Source organism: Tenrec ecaudatus, chromosome 13 (assembly GCF_050624435.1).
Source record: "Tenrec ecaudatus isolate mTenEca1 chromosome 13, mTenEca1.hap1, whole genome shotgun sequence".
Taxonomy (NCBI): domain Eukaryota; kingdom Metazoa; phylum Chordata; class Mammalia; order Afrosoricida; family Tenrecidae; genus Tenrec; species Tenrec ecaudatus.
The window spans coordinates 135,703,276-135,717,543 of NC_134542.1; the positions used below are offsets into that span (position 1 = coordinate 135,703,276).

At 37.9% G+C, this 14,268-nt stretch overlaps 1 protein-coding gene across 1 annotated transcript in view; it reads right to left on the minus strand.

The window, feature by feature from the left end:
- Window positions 1-14,268, minus strand: part of ACTR3 (actin related protein 3) — a 63,264-nt gene that overhangs the window by 14,162 nt on the left and 34,834 nt on the right. Inside the window, exons 5-8 of the mRNA XM_075530278.1 lie at window positions 9,478-9,573; window positions 7,021-7,128; window positions 1,277-1,420; window positions 297-470 (exon numbers count right to left, since the gene is read on the minus strand). Of these exons, the coding sequence (XP_075386393.1) occupies window positions 297-470; window positions 1,277-1,420; window positions 7,021-7,128; window positions 9,478-9,573 (522 nt within the window). The remainder of the gene's footprint in view (window positions 1-296; window positions 471-1,276; window positions 1,421-7,020; window positions 7,129-9,477; window positions 9,574-14,268) is intronic.

Sequence of the window (14,268 nt, forward strand, 5' to 3'; positions counted from 1 at the left end):
GGTAAAGGTTAGAATGGAGCTATGTCTCATTCCCACCACAAAAAAACCAGCTTTGTGCTGACAAAGATCTTCACTGTTCCCCGCCGTGGATTCAGACAAGTTCTGACACTACTACCACCATTTCACAGACTCACCATCCTATTCTAGGCTAATTATTAATATATTATTAACTAGTAAACGATAAAATATTGAAGATAATGATTAAATATTAAACTAGAGATTAATTCTATCTGAATACCTTCTAGTTGATATTCTCTGTTGAATATTTCAAAACAATTCCATCGAGGAAAACTTACCTCTGGATGAAAAAAGATTTCGGGTCCCAAGAATCTCTCATAACCAACATCAATGGAAAATTCTTTCTTTGAAATAGCATTGATTCCAGTATATTGTTTAATCCACTTTGATCCATCTGTGTCATACTTGTTAAATTCTTTTACTAAATCTGGGCAGACATAACTATAACGCTCCTTGGGAGAGAAAAAAAAAAACCATGATTTTTCCCCTCATTTTAGGAAACATCAAAAAGGATGTCCTCCAACATTTTAATGTTTAATAATGAAGCTTAGTATTGTTTTAGAGGGAAAATCACAAAACACACATTATGAGAACAAATAAGTTAGTACAACCTTACAAATTACTATCTGTATAGATTGTTAATACCTATTTTAAATAATATCAATAGTTATAATTGTTTTCCCCAATAGAAATTCCAAAGAAAGGGTGAGCATTAAAAGACATTAAATAAAATTAATTTATCAGTCTACTCATCTGCTTGGAATAGATTTTGTTGTCTCCTGTGTTTGATTTTAAACTTCAACGATTTCCCAAAGGCACTGCAACAGTAATTTTACTGTTCACAATTTATGTGATAAATTCACTAAGAGTTGTTAAGTTGGCAAATGAAAAATTTGGGAAGTAATGCACAGTATTTTGATAGACCCGATCACTTATAATTAAAATATCTTACACAGTGTTTACATTTTTCTTTAGTGTGTTGCTTGACTATGTGGAGAAATAACTATATTCACTAAAGAAAATATTTTGAAGTCATTTGGTATAAATGTTCTTCTATATTAGTGCTCTGAAATGTAAAATGAGGAAATAAGCAAATAATAATTTCCCTAATAATTTACTCACAAAACATACCAAAAAAGCTTAGTGAAAAGTAATGATTTTTAAGGGGCCAACATAAAATTCGCTTTATGTGCTTGTTCTGCTCTGTTAGTACTGTGACTTCAATGAGTACAGTTGATGAACAACAGTTCCGGTTTACCTTTACTGCCTTAGCGGTTTCCAGGGATTGTTCTGGAGGGATTCCTACTTCTCGATCTCTCAGCAGTTGCTGAATAAAATATGTTATATCTCGTCCTGCTATTGGAATGTGCTTAATACAACTGCCAATCACATATCCTTCCGCCTAAATTTAAAAAAAAAATCAGTATTTTGAAAATTAGTATTACCTGAAAAATTCAATTATGAAAGATCAATTTTGAACGTTAATGTAGGAATAATCCTAGGAGAATTTTAGTCTTTACCCATCTGTATTACTCACACTTATTAAGTTATAATACTGAACAAAAATGAACAATGGCACAACTTAAGATTTAATCATATACCTAAGTGCTTATAACAATGACTGAAATAAATGACTGAACAGTATATACATACTGACCTTAAAGAGTTTTGGTCAGTGTGAGACATGAAAAAAGCGATAATAATTTATAAATTATCAACGGTTCAGGAGGGAGAGGGGCAAAAATGAGGAACTGATACTAAGGGTTCAAGTAGAAAGAAAATGTTTTGAAAGTAACGATGGCAATGTGCTTGACACAATGGATGGATGTACGGATTGTTCTAAGAGTTGTACAAGCCCCTTAGAAAATGATTTTAAAAAATAGCTGATTCCATCAGAGAAGGTGTTCTATGTGCCGTCACTATATCAAAAAATTCCATAGAACTGGTTCATAAATGTATTGATATCAGACTGAAATGCAATAAATAGAGAAAAATTAAACTTCATTAATAAACACTGTTTGGAACGTCTTCCATCTATACACAACAAATTATTAGGGATAAATTTGCTCTCTTCCCTTAGAGAGAAATCTGAACAAACATGATGCATGGTGTAGAGTCCTTAGAAAACTGCTGCTCGAGAGTGGTTTCAAACACTGCTGTTGAGTTGATTTGGACGCATAGTCACTAAAAGATAGTCTGGAACTGCTTCATGACATTTAGAGGAAGTCCTTCTAAGACTCGAGCAGATGACTATAATTTAACTATGCCCAAGGAAAAAGGCCTAAAATATTTAAACCAAGTCCAAGACCCACTACCATCGAGTCGATTCAAACCCTTTGTAGGTTTTCTGATGCTGAAAATCTGGGTAGAGCAGATAGCTTCTTTCTCCCAAGGAACAGCTGGCTGGCTGGTTTGAACCACGGACCTTGCAGTTAGCAGCCCAATCTAACTCACAACACCACCAGGGCTCCATAAAACATTTAAAGGACTCCAAAAACCTAGGACCCAATAACATGAACAAATAGCAGCCAAACAAAAATTATCAAGGCTGCAAGGAAAAAAAGAAAATAAAATCTCCAATGAGGAGGAAAATTAAATACTAGGCAAAACCAGAAATGACAAAAATAGATTTAGCCAATATATTTAAATATTCCATATGATAAAAAGAATCATTGGAACATGAGCGTAAGAGAGAAAAAAAAGACATAAAGAGCCCAGTAAGACTTTTGAAAAGAAAAGGGAAACAATTAAAATAAATTACTCTGCATAAAATGATAGATTAAACACACAGAGAGATTGGTGTATTTGAGAACTCAGAAAGAGAAACTATCAACATGATATGAAAAAACCCAATGCCATCAAGTTGATTTCAACTCATACAGTGAATCTACATGATAAGACTAGAACTGATGTTACTGTAGGTTAGGCATTGAGCTGCTCGCTGCAAGGTTGATGGTTCAAATCCACCAACTCCTTGGGAGAAAAGACTTTGTCTGCTCCTACCTGTTAAGATTCAATCTCCACTTGCTGCCATGCAGTCACTCAGAGCGACACTGTTTATGGGAGGAGAAAGCTCAGTCTTTCTCCCTCGGAGCTGCTGGTGGTTTCAAACTGTTGACCATGAGGATGGCAGCCCACTTTGTACCTTCTACACCCCCAGTGCTCCTAAGATTTAGCTGTAGACTCTCTGAAGTGGATCCCTGTGAGTCAGGATTGCCTCAGTGTCAGTGGGGTTATACGGTTTTCAGGGGAACCTCTATAGAAGCAGGCTGTCACAGCTTTCTCCCACAGAATGGCAGTAGTTTAAACTTTGTTCAACTTTGACCTTTCAGTTGGCAGCAAAGTACTTAACTCTGCATCACCAGGACTCCTCTCCAGAACGACATATAGAGAAAGCAGTGGGAGGAGGGGTTGGGAGAAGGTGGCAAATAAACAGACCATGAAGGAACTTATGCTACCTCCAGCAGTTAATTATACCTGCAAGAGGAGTCCTCAGAGAACTAGAGACCAAAAATACTGAAGAAATAACAGACAAAAACTTTCCAGGTAGGATAAAAATGACAAATCCATTGATCAAAAAATCTCAATGAACTCCAAGGAGAGGAAATATAAAGAAAAACAATTGTATTCCAAAAAAACATTTTATAAATTCTAACCTATAACCTATGGCTTTAATCCCATCTGAGAAACGGGGGTTTCTTAGTTGTATGAATGAGGTAATAACTGAATGTAAATCCTTTAGTGGGGGAATGTGAAAAGAGCAGATTGAGCAAAGATCTGAGGAGAGCAGGGGCATCACATGAAGATCACCAAGGCATCATGAAGAACCGGAAGAGAGTCCAGGTCCTTCCCCCAGAGCTTACAGTCACAGAAAACCCTGTCACAACAGTGTGCCCTGCGGTGTGAGACAATGAGTTTGTTTGAGCCGCTGACCTGTGATAAGCACTAGATAATTATGCCAGGATGTGGCGCTCTCCAGAGTGAAGTGCTACTCTAACATAATATCCAAAATGGGGAAGTGGTTTTGCAATTACGTAATTGGCAGAATCTGAAGAAATCCTAATATGCTTCATAATAGGGCCCTAGGATGTCTGGACAGGAACATCAAAAGCTATTCTGGGGAGGACTCAAAAGTGAAGCACACTATAAAATGTTTCTATCATCTTGGGCAATGATAACAGTAGCAAAAGAATGCTGTTAGAAATATGGATGTTAAATGTGCTTCTTGTGGGACTTTCAATGCAAAGAATAAACCTATGGGCTAGACAATAAAGAAAAAGCAATGTTTTTTTATGCAGTAGCAAAAAAAAGTGCCAAAATTATATTCAAATGTTCAGTGGAAGGCAGAATTTTTAGTGAGGAGCTTGGTTATTTGGCTCAGATTTTTAAGCAAGATCTTATGAGGGAAGCATGGTTTCTCCTTGCTACACAGTAGGATGTAGAAGGAAAGAGATGGAGTTAAATGAAACCAGAATTTTAAAGATTTTGAAAATTCTGCTATGTAAACTAAAGGCATAACTAAAATTCTCACCAAGGACTTGCTGACAAAATCTTTTGCTAAAGAGATTAATTGTTATGGCTAATAGAGCTAACCAACTACTAAGGCAAAAAAGAGACAATCAGCTTAGCCAACGGGGACCAAAGGACAGAGAACTGCCTCCCTCGGGAATTCAGTACACAACAGGTCCAAAGAGCTACATCTGCTGTCCCCCAATAAGAGAAAAGGGCCATCCTGGGAGCACAGAGATCAGCAGAACTGCTGACTAGCCTTCAACCGGTTTTAAGAGTAGTCTAATGAGTCATCAAAATTCTGGTATTATCTAATTGTCTAGTTAAATGTTAAGAAAGACTAGAATAGTCTGGCCTACTCAAGTGCCAATCCTAGCCCCATCAACTTCTAGTTGGTGCCAAGTCATAAGTCTACATTTTATAAATGAGTAAACTGAGAAAGAGATGAAACAACAGTAGATACGGTTCATACACTGGTTAAAATAAGAAGTTTATGCATCCTTTAAACCCCAAAAGCTACCAATTTTAAGCAAGAACAATTAGTTGGTGATTCACCAGGGGAAAAAAACATGCTGTCAATCAATTATAAAAAGCCATCAGATGTGGGGCACATCTAATTTCCAAAATACAAAAATTCCAAACTCAATGGATAATGAGCTATATATTTAAAAAGTGGAATAGTATTTGGTCATAAAAGAAATTAAATACTGATGGCATGCTACAACATGATGAAACGTAAAAACGTTGTGTTAACACACCAGTCATAAAAAACGATGTTTTTGTGACCTCTTCCCTGGGAGAGGGACAGCAGAGAAGGGGGGAAGGGAGACTCAGGATAGGGCAAGATATGACAAAACAACGATGTATAAATTACCAAGGGCATATGAGGGAGGGGCGAATGGGGAGGGAGGGGGAAAAAAAAAAGAGGACCTGATGCAAGGGGCTTAAGTGGAGAGCAAATGCCTTGAGAATGATTGGGGCAGGGAATGTATGGATGTACTTTATACAATTGATGTATGTATATGTATGGATTGTGGTAAGAGTTATATGAGCCCCTAATAAAATGTTTTTTAATAATAAAAAAAAAAGAAAAGAGGAGAAAAAAAAGAAAATGATTAGGGCAAAGAATGTACAGATGTGCTTTATACAATTGATGTATGTATATGTATGGACTGTGATAAGAGTTGTATGAGCCCCTAATAAATTGTTAAAATAATAAAACAAAACAAAACAGGGGAGGGAGGAGGGGAAAAAAAAGAAGACCTGATGCAAGGGGCTTAAGTGGAGAGCAAATGCCTTGAGAATGATTGGGGCAGGGAATGTACAGATGTGCTTTATACAATTGATGTATGTATATATATGAACTGTGAAAAGAATTGTATGAGCCCCAATAAATTGTTAAAATTAAAAAAAAACAAAAACGATGTTTTGTATAATGACAATGATATGAAATGTCCAAGAGATAAATCTAGAGATACAAAGTAGATAAGCAGTTGATGGAGCCTAAAAGAATTATGAAGAATAGTGACTGCTAATGAATACAAGGCTGGTTTTATAAATGGAGATAAAATTAGTTTTGGTAATTAATATACTTTAAATATTTTTTCAATTTACTGTATAGTTCAATGAGTGAATTGTAGCATATGTGAATCTTATCTCAATAAAGCTGTTATTTTTAAATGCCAGCTATTGTTAATTTAATACTATTATGATATCATTTCAATGGGTGACCACGATTCTAATTGAAAACCAAGATTCTAATCCAAAAGTCATCACTCTGAATATGCAATTATTTTCCCGATAGGTTAAAAATAAGAGAATAGTGGGGGAAAAAAACTAAACATAAAAATAATTGTTTGCTTCATGATACTCAATATAAAAAGGTACCTTATTTTAAAAGGTAAAGTATACATCTTTATATACCTATTTAATCAGTTTGAGTTTTTTAATCATTCTGAATCTACCAAATGTATACAATAAAACACCAATTTGTCAATAACAACTGAAAGGACAGATCGGCAAAAAATGCTGACATTTCAATGCATTTTCAAATACATGCCACCAAATATCAACCATACAGTACAATCATAATTCAAGCTTTTTAACAAATAAAATCAATACTCAAGAGTCATTAAATTCCTTTTGCTTAAAACTAACTGCCATGGAGTTAAGCCCTGTGCCAGTGTGACATCAACTATGGAAAAGGCTGTCAGCTGCCTACCAGCAACCCTAAGTGGAAAGCAGAATGACACGGTGAGCATGCCACGGTGCAGGTCCATTTCAGACACTGCACTGGCTTCTCTTTCCTAAGCGTAGTGTCAGCCTACAGCAAGGGGAGATTTGCCTGCTCTTTGTTTGTTAGATTATAACCAACTGAGGAAGAGATAGCTACAGAAAATATAAAATTATAGCGATACAAATTAAACCGTATTTTTTCCAAGTGGCATATTTGTAAAATTCAGTTGTATTACTTGAACTTTTACATATCCTTACCACGGGAATGACATGAGTGACGCCATCTCCACTGTCTATTACCGTACCAGTCAACGTTCGCTCTCCTACTTGTCTGGAGGTCCAGGACGCAGCTAAGGCGAGAACAGCCTTAAAAACAAAACCAAACACACCGGGAAAGGCAGTTTACTTTACTCAGTTTTAAATGTTTTATGTGTGGGAAGAAAATACACATATTTCTAGTACACAAATGTATATATACACATATATACACATGTGTATATATATATATACACATTTTTCTAGTACACAAATATATATACCACCTCTCTACAATACCAAGAAACAAGCTTCCTGCCTTTGAGTCACTCCTGACTCACAACTATCTTCCGTGGGTTTCTGAGGCTGTAACTGTGGACGAGAAACACAGCCAGTCTTTCTCCCATGACTGCTGGCGGTTTCCAACTGCCAACCATGCGGGTCACAGCTCAAGCCGTAACTACGGCACCACCAGGGTTCCTGAAATTGTCTTCATTTATCCTAAAATGCACTCCACATCTTTACTAAGAAAAACTGTGGTAGTTACATCATTTCATGTTAACCTGGAGATAAATAAAAGTCTAGGGGTGGAGTTTAACCTGTCAATCAGGTCACAACCTGATGGTGACTCCGTGTGGACCTGGCCTTCTCATAACGAGGGTCCTGGGAATCTCCCCCCACCCTCTCCCTTCACCTTCCTAATGACGGATCCTGGCTGCTGTCAGAGGCCACTTGAGTTGGGCTGAGAGGTCTTCTTGATATATTATTATTACTTGATATAAAGCTCTTTCTTACACATATATGAGGATCACTGGATTTGTTTCTCTAGTCAACAGGCCTAACATAGAGATTTACAATTTTGTTGTTAAGGACATATTTTAAAATATTTTAGCTAGAGTCATTTTTCTCCTAAAACAACATAATACTAATATGAAATAGCACAAGACTTACACAGGCTGACCTGTCACAAACCAGAAAGTAAGGTTTAATAAAATAAAGCAGCGAGGTACATAATCACACTAATTGCTCAATTCCTAGAGGGCCCTAAGCAATTGCTACTCTTATTGTGCTTCAAACGTTCCAAATACAATATGCACTTTGTAACAGATAACAAGTTTTTTCTTCAACCACAGAAAAAGTGAATGCCTAGTTTAACGTTAAGAAATTAACATGATTTATTACTAATAATTATTAATAGAGCTACATCAGCTTTATTTTACTTACTTGCAATGGGATAGCTATAATAGACCTGGAAAGACAATCTAGGCCATTCCACTCTAACTCAGGATCACATCATAAGCAGATATGATACAACTATAGACAATATCTTGAAGGTCTTACAATGAAAACCTCCATAGTTGCCCCAAAATTTTAATGTTTAGCCTTCATTGTGGGAAATGGTCCTTCCTTTTCAGCTAACTGCAAAACTTATTTACAACCAGAAATTGTCTTTTGGTTATTTTTAAGTGTTTTTAAATAGCTATAATCCAAAATTAGAATATGTATATATCATATACCTGTTAAGAGAACTGAGCCACAAAACCAACAGGTAACTTAAAACACTCTTCATCCCTAAATCACTGAGTAACCAAGAGTTAAACAAGCTCTCACTGTTTTGTATCAAGGTGAAAGCAGGTTCTAAGAGCTAACAAAGGCCTCCAGCCCAAGCCCAAGTATCCCCTCCTACAAAGTCCCTAATACACAGCTTCTTAAATATTTTCAACAGTAGAAAACTCAACGGCAGCAAATGTATGGAGTGTAGGAGCCATTCAGAAGTTCTTCACTATTCTAAGTCAAAATATTCCTCCTAGGAATTATCACTTGTTGGTCCTATACATCCTATAGCACCGCCCACCATTTAACTTTGAATAAAGTTGCCTTCAAACTTTAGTTTTTCCTTTTATTAACATATACATATAAATACCTCTAATTATTAATTCATAACCCATTAAGCATTTCTAATATGCTAAGTGGTAACAATAAGAGTTAAGCTTTGACACTGAGGTGGGAGAGAAGTTATTTCATACCGATCTGTACATAGCTGAAGTGCAATAAAATATTAAAGTGATTTATGAATTATAATATAAGATACAGGCAGATCAAATATACCTGGCCTTCACAGGGGTGAGACAAGGTTCACATTAATTATGAGGATAAATGAATATGTACGTAAAGCTCTTTGCACAAAGTAATCATTCAATAATTATAAGTTCCCCTCTGTCTGCCATAAATAAGTAGGGCCTTGAACTATCTAAAGACCATCAACTTACTTTCTTTAAAATTTTCATTTTGCTGTGTATCTCCATTTTCCATAATATGGCTATTAAATTATTGATATAAGGAAAGAATTATGAGATGCTCTAAAACTTATATTTAAAACTGTCAGAGAAGAAGGATATTTTCTTTACAAATACCAGATTAAGTTTTAAGGCTCATTTCAATAAGCAAGAACTGGCTTACCTGCACAGCAATATACAAGCCTGGAACATTGAATGACTCAAACATTATTTCAGCAGTATATTCCCTGTTTTCTGGAGTGTTCAGTGGAGGTTCAGTCTGTTGAATTGAGTGGGTTACATCAGATTATTCTGGTAACTTCTTAGATAATTTTTAAATGAAACGTAATTTCTTTAAAATAATATAATTATTTGGGAGCCACCTCAAAAGCACCACATGCATCTTGAAACTCTCTCTTTCCCCGCTCTATTTCACAGCCCCATTCCTGTTCCCGCCACCTCTTTCTAGCTGGGCTGTGAGACAAGGCAGTGGTAACACGCTAAGGGACTAAGGTCCTTGGGGATTATGTTTTCTAAAGTCCTGAGGGCAAGTGTCTTCTCAGATGCTGTCCACAGAGCATCAAAAAATAAACATCTTCTTTCTGAAGATGCCCATGGAGGACTAGCAAAAAAAAATATATATATATATATATATAATTAACAGGCATTACACTTAAAAGAGACCACAAAGAGACATACAGATCACAGGAAGTTGACTGAGAATTCAAACAGACATATGTATAACATATAAGTGTACATATTACATATACACGATTAAATAAGGTTTTATTCATAATAAAGAAACTAAAACCTTATATCACATCACCTACAATGGGTTAAACATTGAGAAGGAAAGGGTCACCAACAGAATGTCCCAGCGAAGTCAAGAAAGGTAACAAAGAAATGTTAAACTTTATAAACACAATAATGACAAGTCTTCAGGCAAGCACACCAATGGTATTTGCTAGTGGGAGAATACACAGCTATGGAATGACTAGCAGAGGTCTGTCAAGGAGTAGAGTAAACAAGCCAGGATTCTACAGACTTATACACTCTCTTCTGTGTAAATGATGAGACCACAAACATACATCAATTAGAAACCACACAAGTCAAATCTAGCCACACATACACTAATCAGTCGAGGAAAGCACCTGGCAATTATTCTGGACTTCATGCTGCACCTATGTCTCATGTTTGTGTGAATCTTTTCCATTATTAAACATTGAAACTGAGATCTTGATTCTGACCATTTGATGAACTGATATAACACTGTAGTTTATCTTAAATATTTAAATGAGAAAGGCAAAGCTGTTAAAACTTTTGAGAAACAGAAAAATTATCTTTTTGATCCCAGAATAAGAAATGATTCCCTGAATTTTAAAAACAAAATCAGAATGACTGATACAGTGTTAATTAATTTCAAAGTAAGCAATTTTAACTCCAGTTTCAAAAGAAATCATACAGGAAAAACCCCAAAACTCAGTTATCCCATAAATAAAATCACAATAGCTAAAGTAGTTTTTCTAATACGTAAGATCTTTAATAACTAATCTATTTATTTAGAAGAGTTTTAGCAATAGATACATAAATTAAGCACACTTAAAAAAAACAGGGCAATTAAATTAAAAACTCCAAGCAAAACAACATTTTACATAAAATAAAATCAGAGCTCTTAAAGAAATACATGCAAGTAGGTAAGAAGCACATTTTTCAAGAAGCACTCAACATCTTTAATCATTAAGAAATGGCAAATTAAAGCCAAATGAGAAACATTCGGTTAAAATTAAAGACTAATTCCAAATAACAGATAGGATGAAGAGTTATCAGGTATATCACATTTTATTGGTATATGAGTAAAAAGTACCTCTTGGGAAAAGTTAATGTTTCTGATAAAGTCAATCAGGTCGATGAAACAGACACACAAAAGTGTATGCATGTTTACAAACATACCCAACAAGACAATATACATTATTTTCCAGCATATATGAAACTTTCTCCAAATACATCATACGTAAAAACAAAAGAAAGCTTCAATGAATTTAAAAACCATCAAAATACTACAAAGCGAGAGTGGAGCACAGCCTGGCCCACCAGGCCGTGAGGATGATGTTCCTGAGTAGAGCAGCCAGTCCACAAAGAGAACAACATGGCTGACCCCACTATGACAAAAGATGCCAATCAGTGACTAAGGGCGATACAGGGGACAGCACCGGAGACACAGTGTGGGAATTGCACCTGACCTGATCCCACCACACCGAGGCAAATCACTGGGGGAGTGCAGCGGAACAGCAAGGGAATGGAGTGGCAAGGTCCCCAGGGAATGCTGAAAGTGGACTTTGGGGCCAGGGCGTGCTGCCCCAAAAGACTGGACTGGAAAACGCTCCTAAGGGCCAGCAAATGATCCCTGAACTAATTACAAGCTTTTCTCTTGTGAACTGTTTTGTTCTGTTCTTTGTTAGTGGTTTGTTTTTGTTGTTTTGTTGTCTGGTTGTATACTGCTGCTTTCTTTTCCTCTGTCTTGTTTTTGTGCATGTTAGTGTCTCCACAGGTCTGTCTGATTAGGACAGGCTGGATGAACTATCTGGAGGAAAAACAACGGGACCGACACTTCCGGGGGGACTTGGGTTTGGGGGGGTTAGGGGGGGTAAGGAAGTGGTGTTAACAAACCCAGGGACAAGGGAAAAACATGGGACCCCAAATGGTAGAGAAGGGGGAGTGGCAGGCCTGGTGGGAAATGATCAAGGGTAAGGTTGCTTAGAGAATAGGTATACTCTAGCCCAGGTGGCAACGAAGCATGGTAATAGGGCAGGAGGAAAGTCAAGGGAGATGGAGGAAAGAGCTAGGAGTCAAAGGGCATTCATGGAGGTCTAGACAAAGACATGTACATGCAAATATATGTAGGAGGATGGGGAAATAGATCTATGTGTCTATATTTATAGGTCAAGTATTAAGGTGGCGGAAGGACCTTGGGCCTCTACTCAAACACTCCCTCAATGCATGAATACCTTCTTTTATTAAACTGGAATTCTATGATGCTCACTCTCCCGACACAACGGCTGGAGCCAAAGTGGGTGAACAAGTAAATGTGGTGAAGAAAGCTGATGGTGCCCGGCTATCAAAAGAGATAGTGACTGGGGTCTTAAAGGCTTGAAGATAAACAAGCGGCCATCTAGCTCAGAAGCAACAAAGTCCACATGGAAGAACACACCAGCCTGTGTGATCGAGTGGTCCCAAAGGGATCAGTTACCAGGCATCAAAGAACAAAAAATCATATCATTGACTGCACACCTCCATGATAGGATCGCTGAAGACAAATGGGTGCATAAGCAAATGTGGTGAAGAAAGCTGATGGTGCCCGGCTATCAAAAGAGATAGTGTCTGGGGTCTTAAAGGCTTGAAGGTGAACAAGCGGCCATCTAGCTCAGAAGCAAAAAAGCCCACATGGAAGAAGCACACCGGCCAGTGCGATCACGAGGTGCCCAAGGACAAGGTATAAGGCATCATGCAAAAAAAAAAAAAAAAGATATGTGTGTGTATGTATGTGTATATATGTGTATATGTATATATGTATGTGTATATATGTATACATATCATATTAAATGAAGGGGGAAGTGCAGAGTGGAGACCCAAGGCCCAAGTGTCGGCCAATGGAGATCCCCTCATAGAGGGGTTTAGGAGAGGAGATGGGTTAATTAGGGTGTGAGGTAGTATTGATGAAGAACACAGCTTTCCCCCAGATCCTGGATGCTTCCTCCCCCCAACTACCATGATCCGAATTCTACCTTGCAGGGCTGGATAGGACAGAGGCTGTACACTGGTACATATGGGGGCTGGAGGTACAGGGAATCCAGGGTGGATGATACCTTCAGGACCAAGGGTGTGAGGGGCGATGCTGGGAGAGTGGAGGGTGAGTGGGTTGGAAAGGGGGAACTGATTACAAGGATCCACATGTGACCTCTTCCCTGGGAGAGGGACAGCAGAGAAGGGGGGAAGGGAGACTCCGGATAGGGCAAGATATGACAAAATAACGATGTGTAAATTACCAAGGGCACATGAGGGAGGAGGGAATGGGGTGGGAGGGGAAAAAAAAAGAGGACCTGATGCAAGGGGCTTAAGTGGAGAGCAAATGCCTTGAGAATGATTGGGGCAGGGAATGTATGGATGTGCTTTGTACAATTGATGTATGTATATGTGTGGATGGTGATGAGAGTTGTATGAGTCCCTAATAAAATGTAGAGGAAGAAAAGAGAAAAAAATGATTAGGCAAAGACTGTACAGATGTGCTTTATACAATTGATGTATGTATATGTATGAACTGTGAAAAGAATTGTATGAGCCCCAATAAATTGTTAAAAAAAAACAAACAACGATATAAGTGTGTGTATGTATGTGTATATATGTGTATATGTATATGTATATATATATATATACCATATTAAATGAAGGGGGAAGTGCAGAGTGGAGACCCAAGGCCCAAGTGTCGGCCAATGGAGATCCCCTCATAGAGGGGTTTAGGAGAGGAGATGGGTTAATTAGGGTGCGAGGTAGTACCGATGAAGAACACAGCTTTCCCCCAGATCTTGGATGCTTCCTCCCCCCAACTACCATGATCCGAATTCTACCTTGCAGGGCTGGAGAGGACAGAGGCTGTACACTGGTACATATGAGGGCTGGAGGTACAGGGAATCCAGGGTGGATGATACCTTCAGGACCAAGGGTGTGAGGGACGATGCTGGGAGAGTGGAGGGTGAGTGGGTTGGAAAGGGGGAACTGATTACAAGGATCCACATGTGACCTCTTCCCTGGGAGAGGGACAGCAGAGAAGGGGGAAAGGGAGACTCCAGATAGGGCAAGATATGACAAAATAACGATGTATAAATTACCAAGGGCACATGAGGGAGGGGGGAAAGGGGAGGGAGGGGAAAAAAAAAGAGGACCTGATGCAAGGGGCTTACGTGGAGAGCAAATGCCTTGA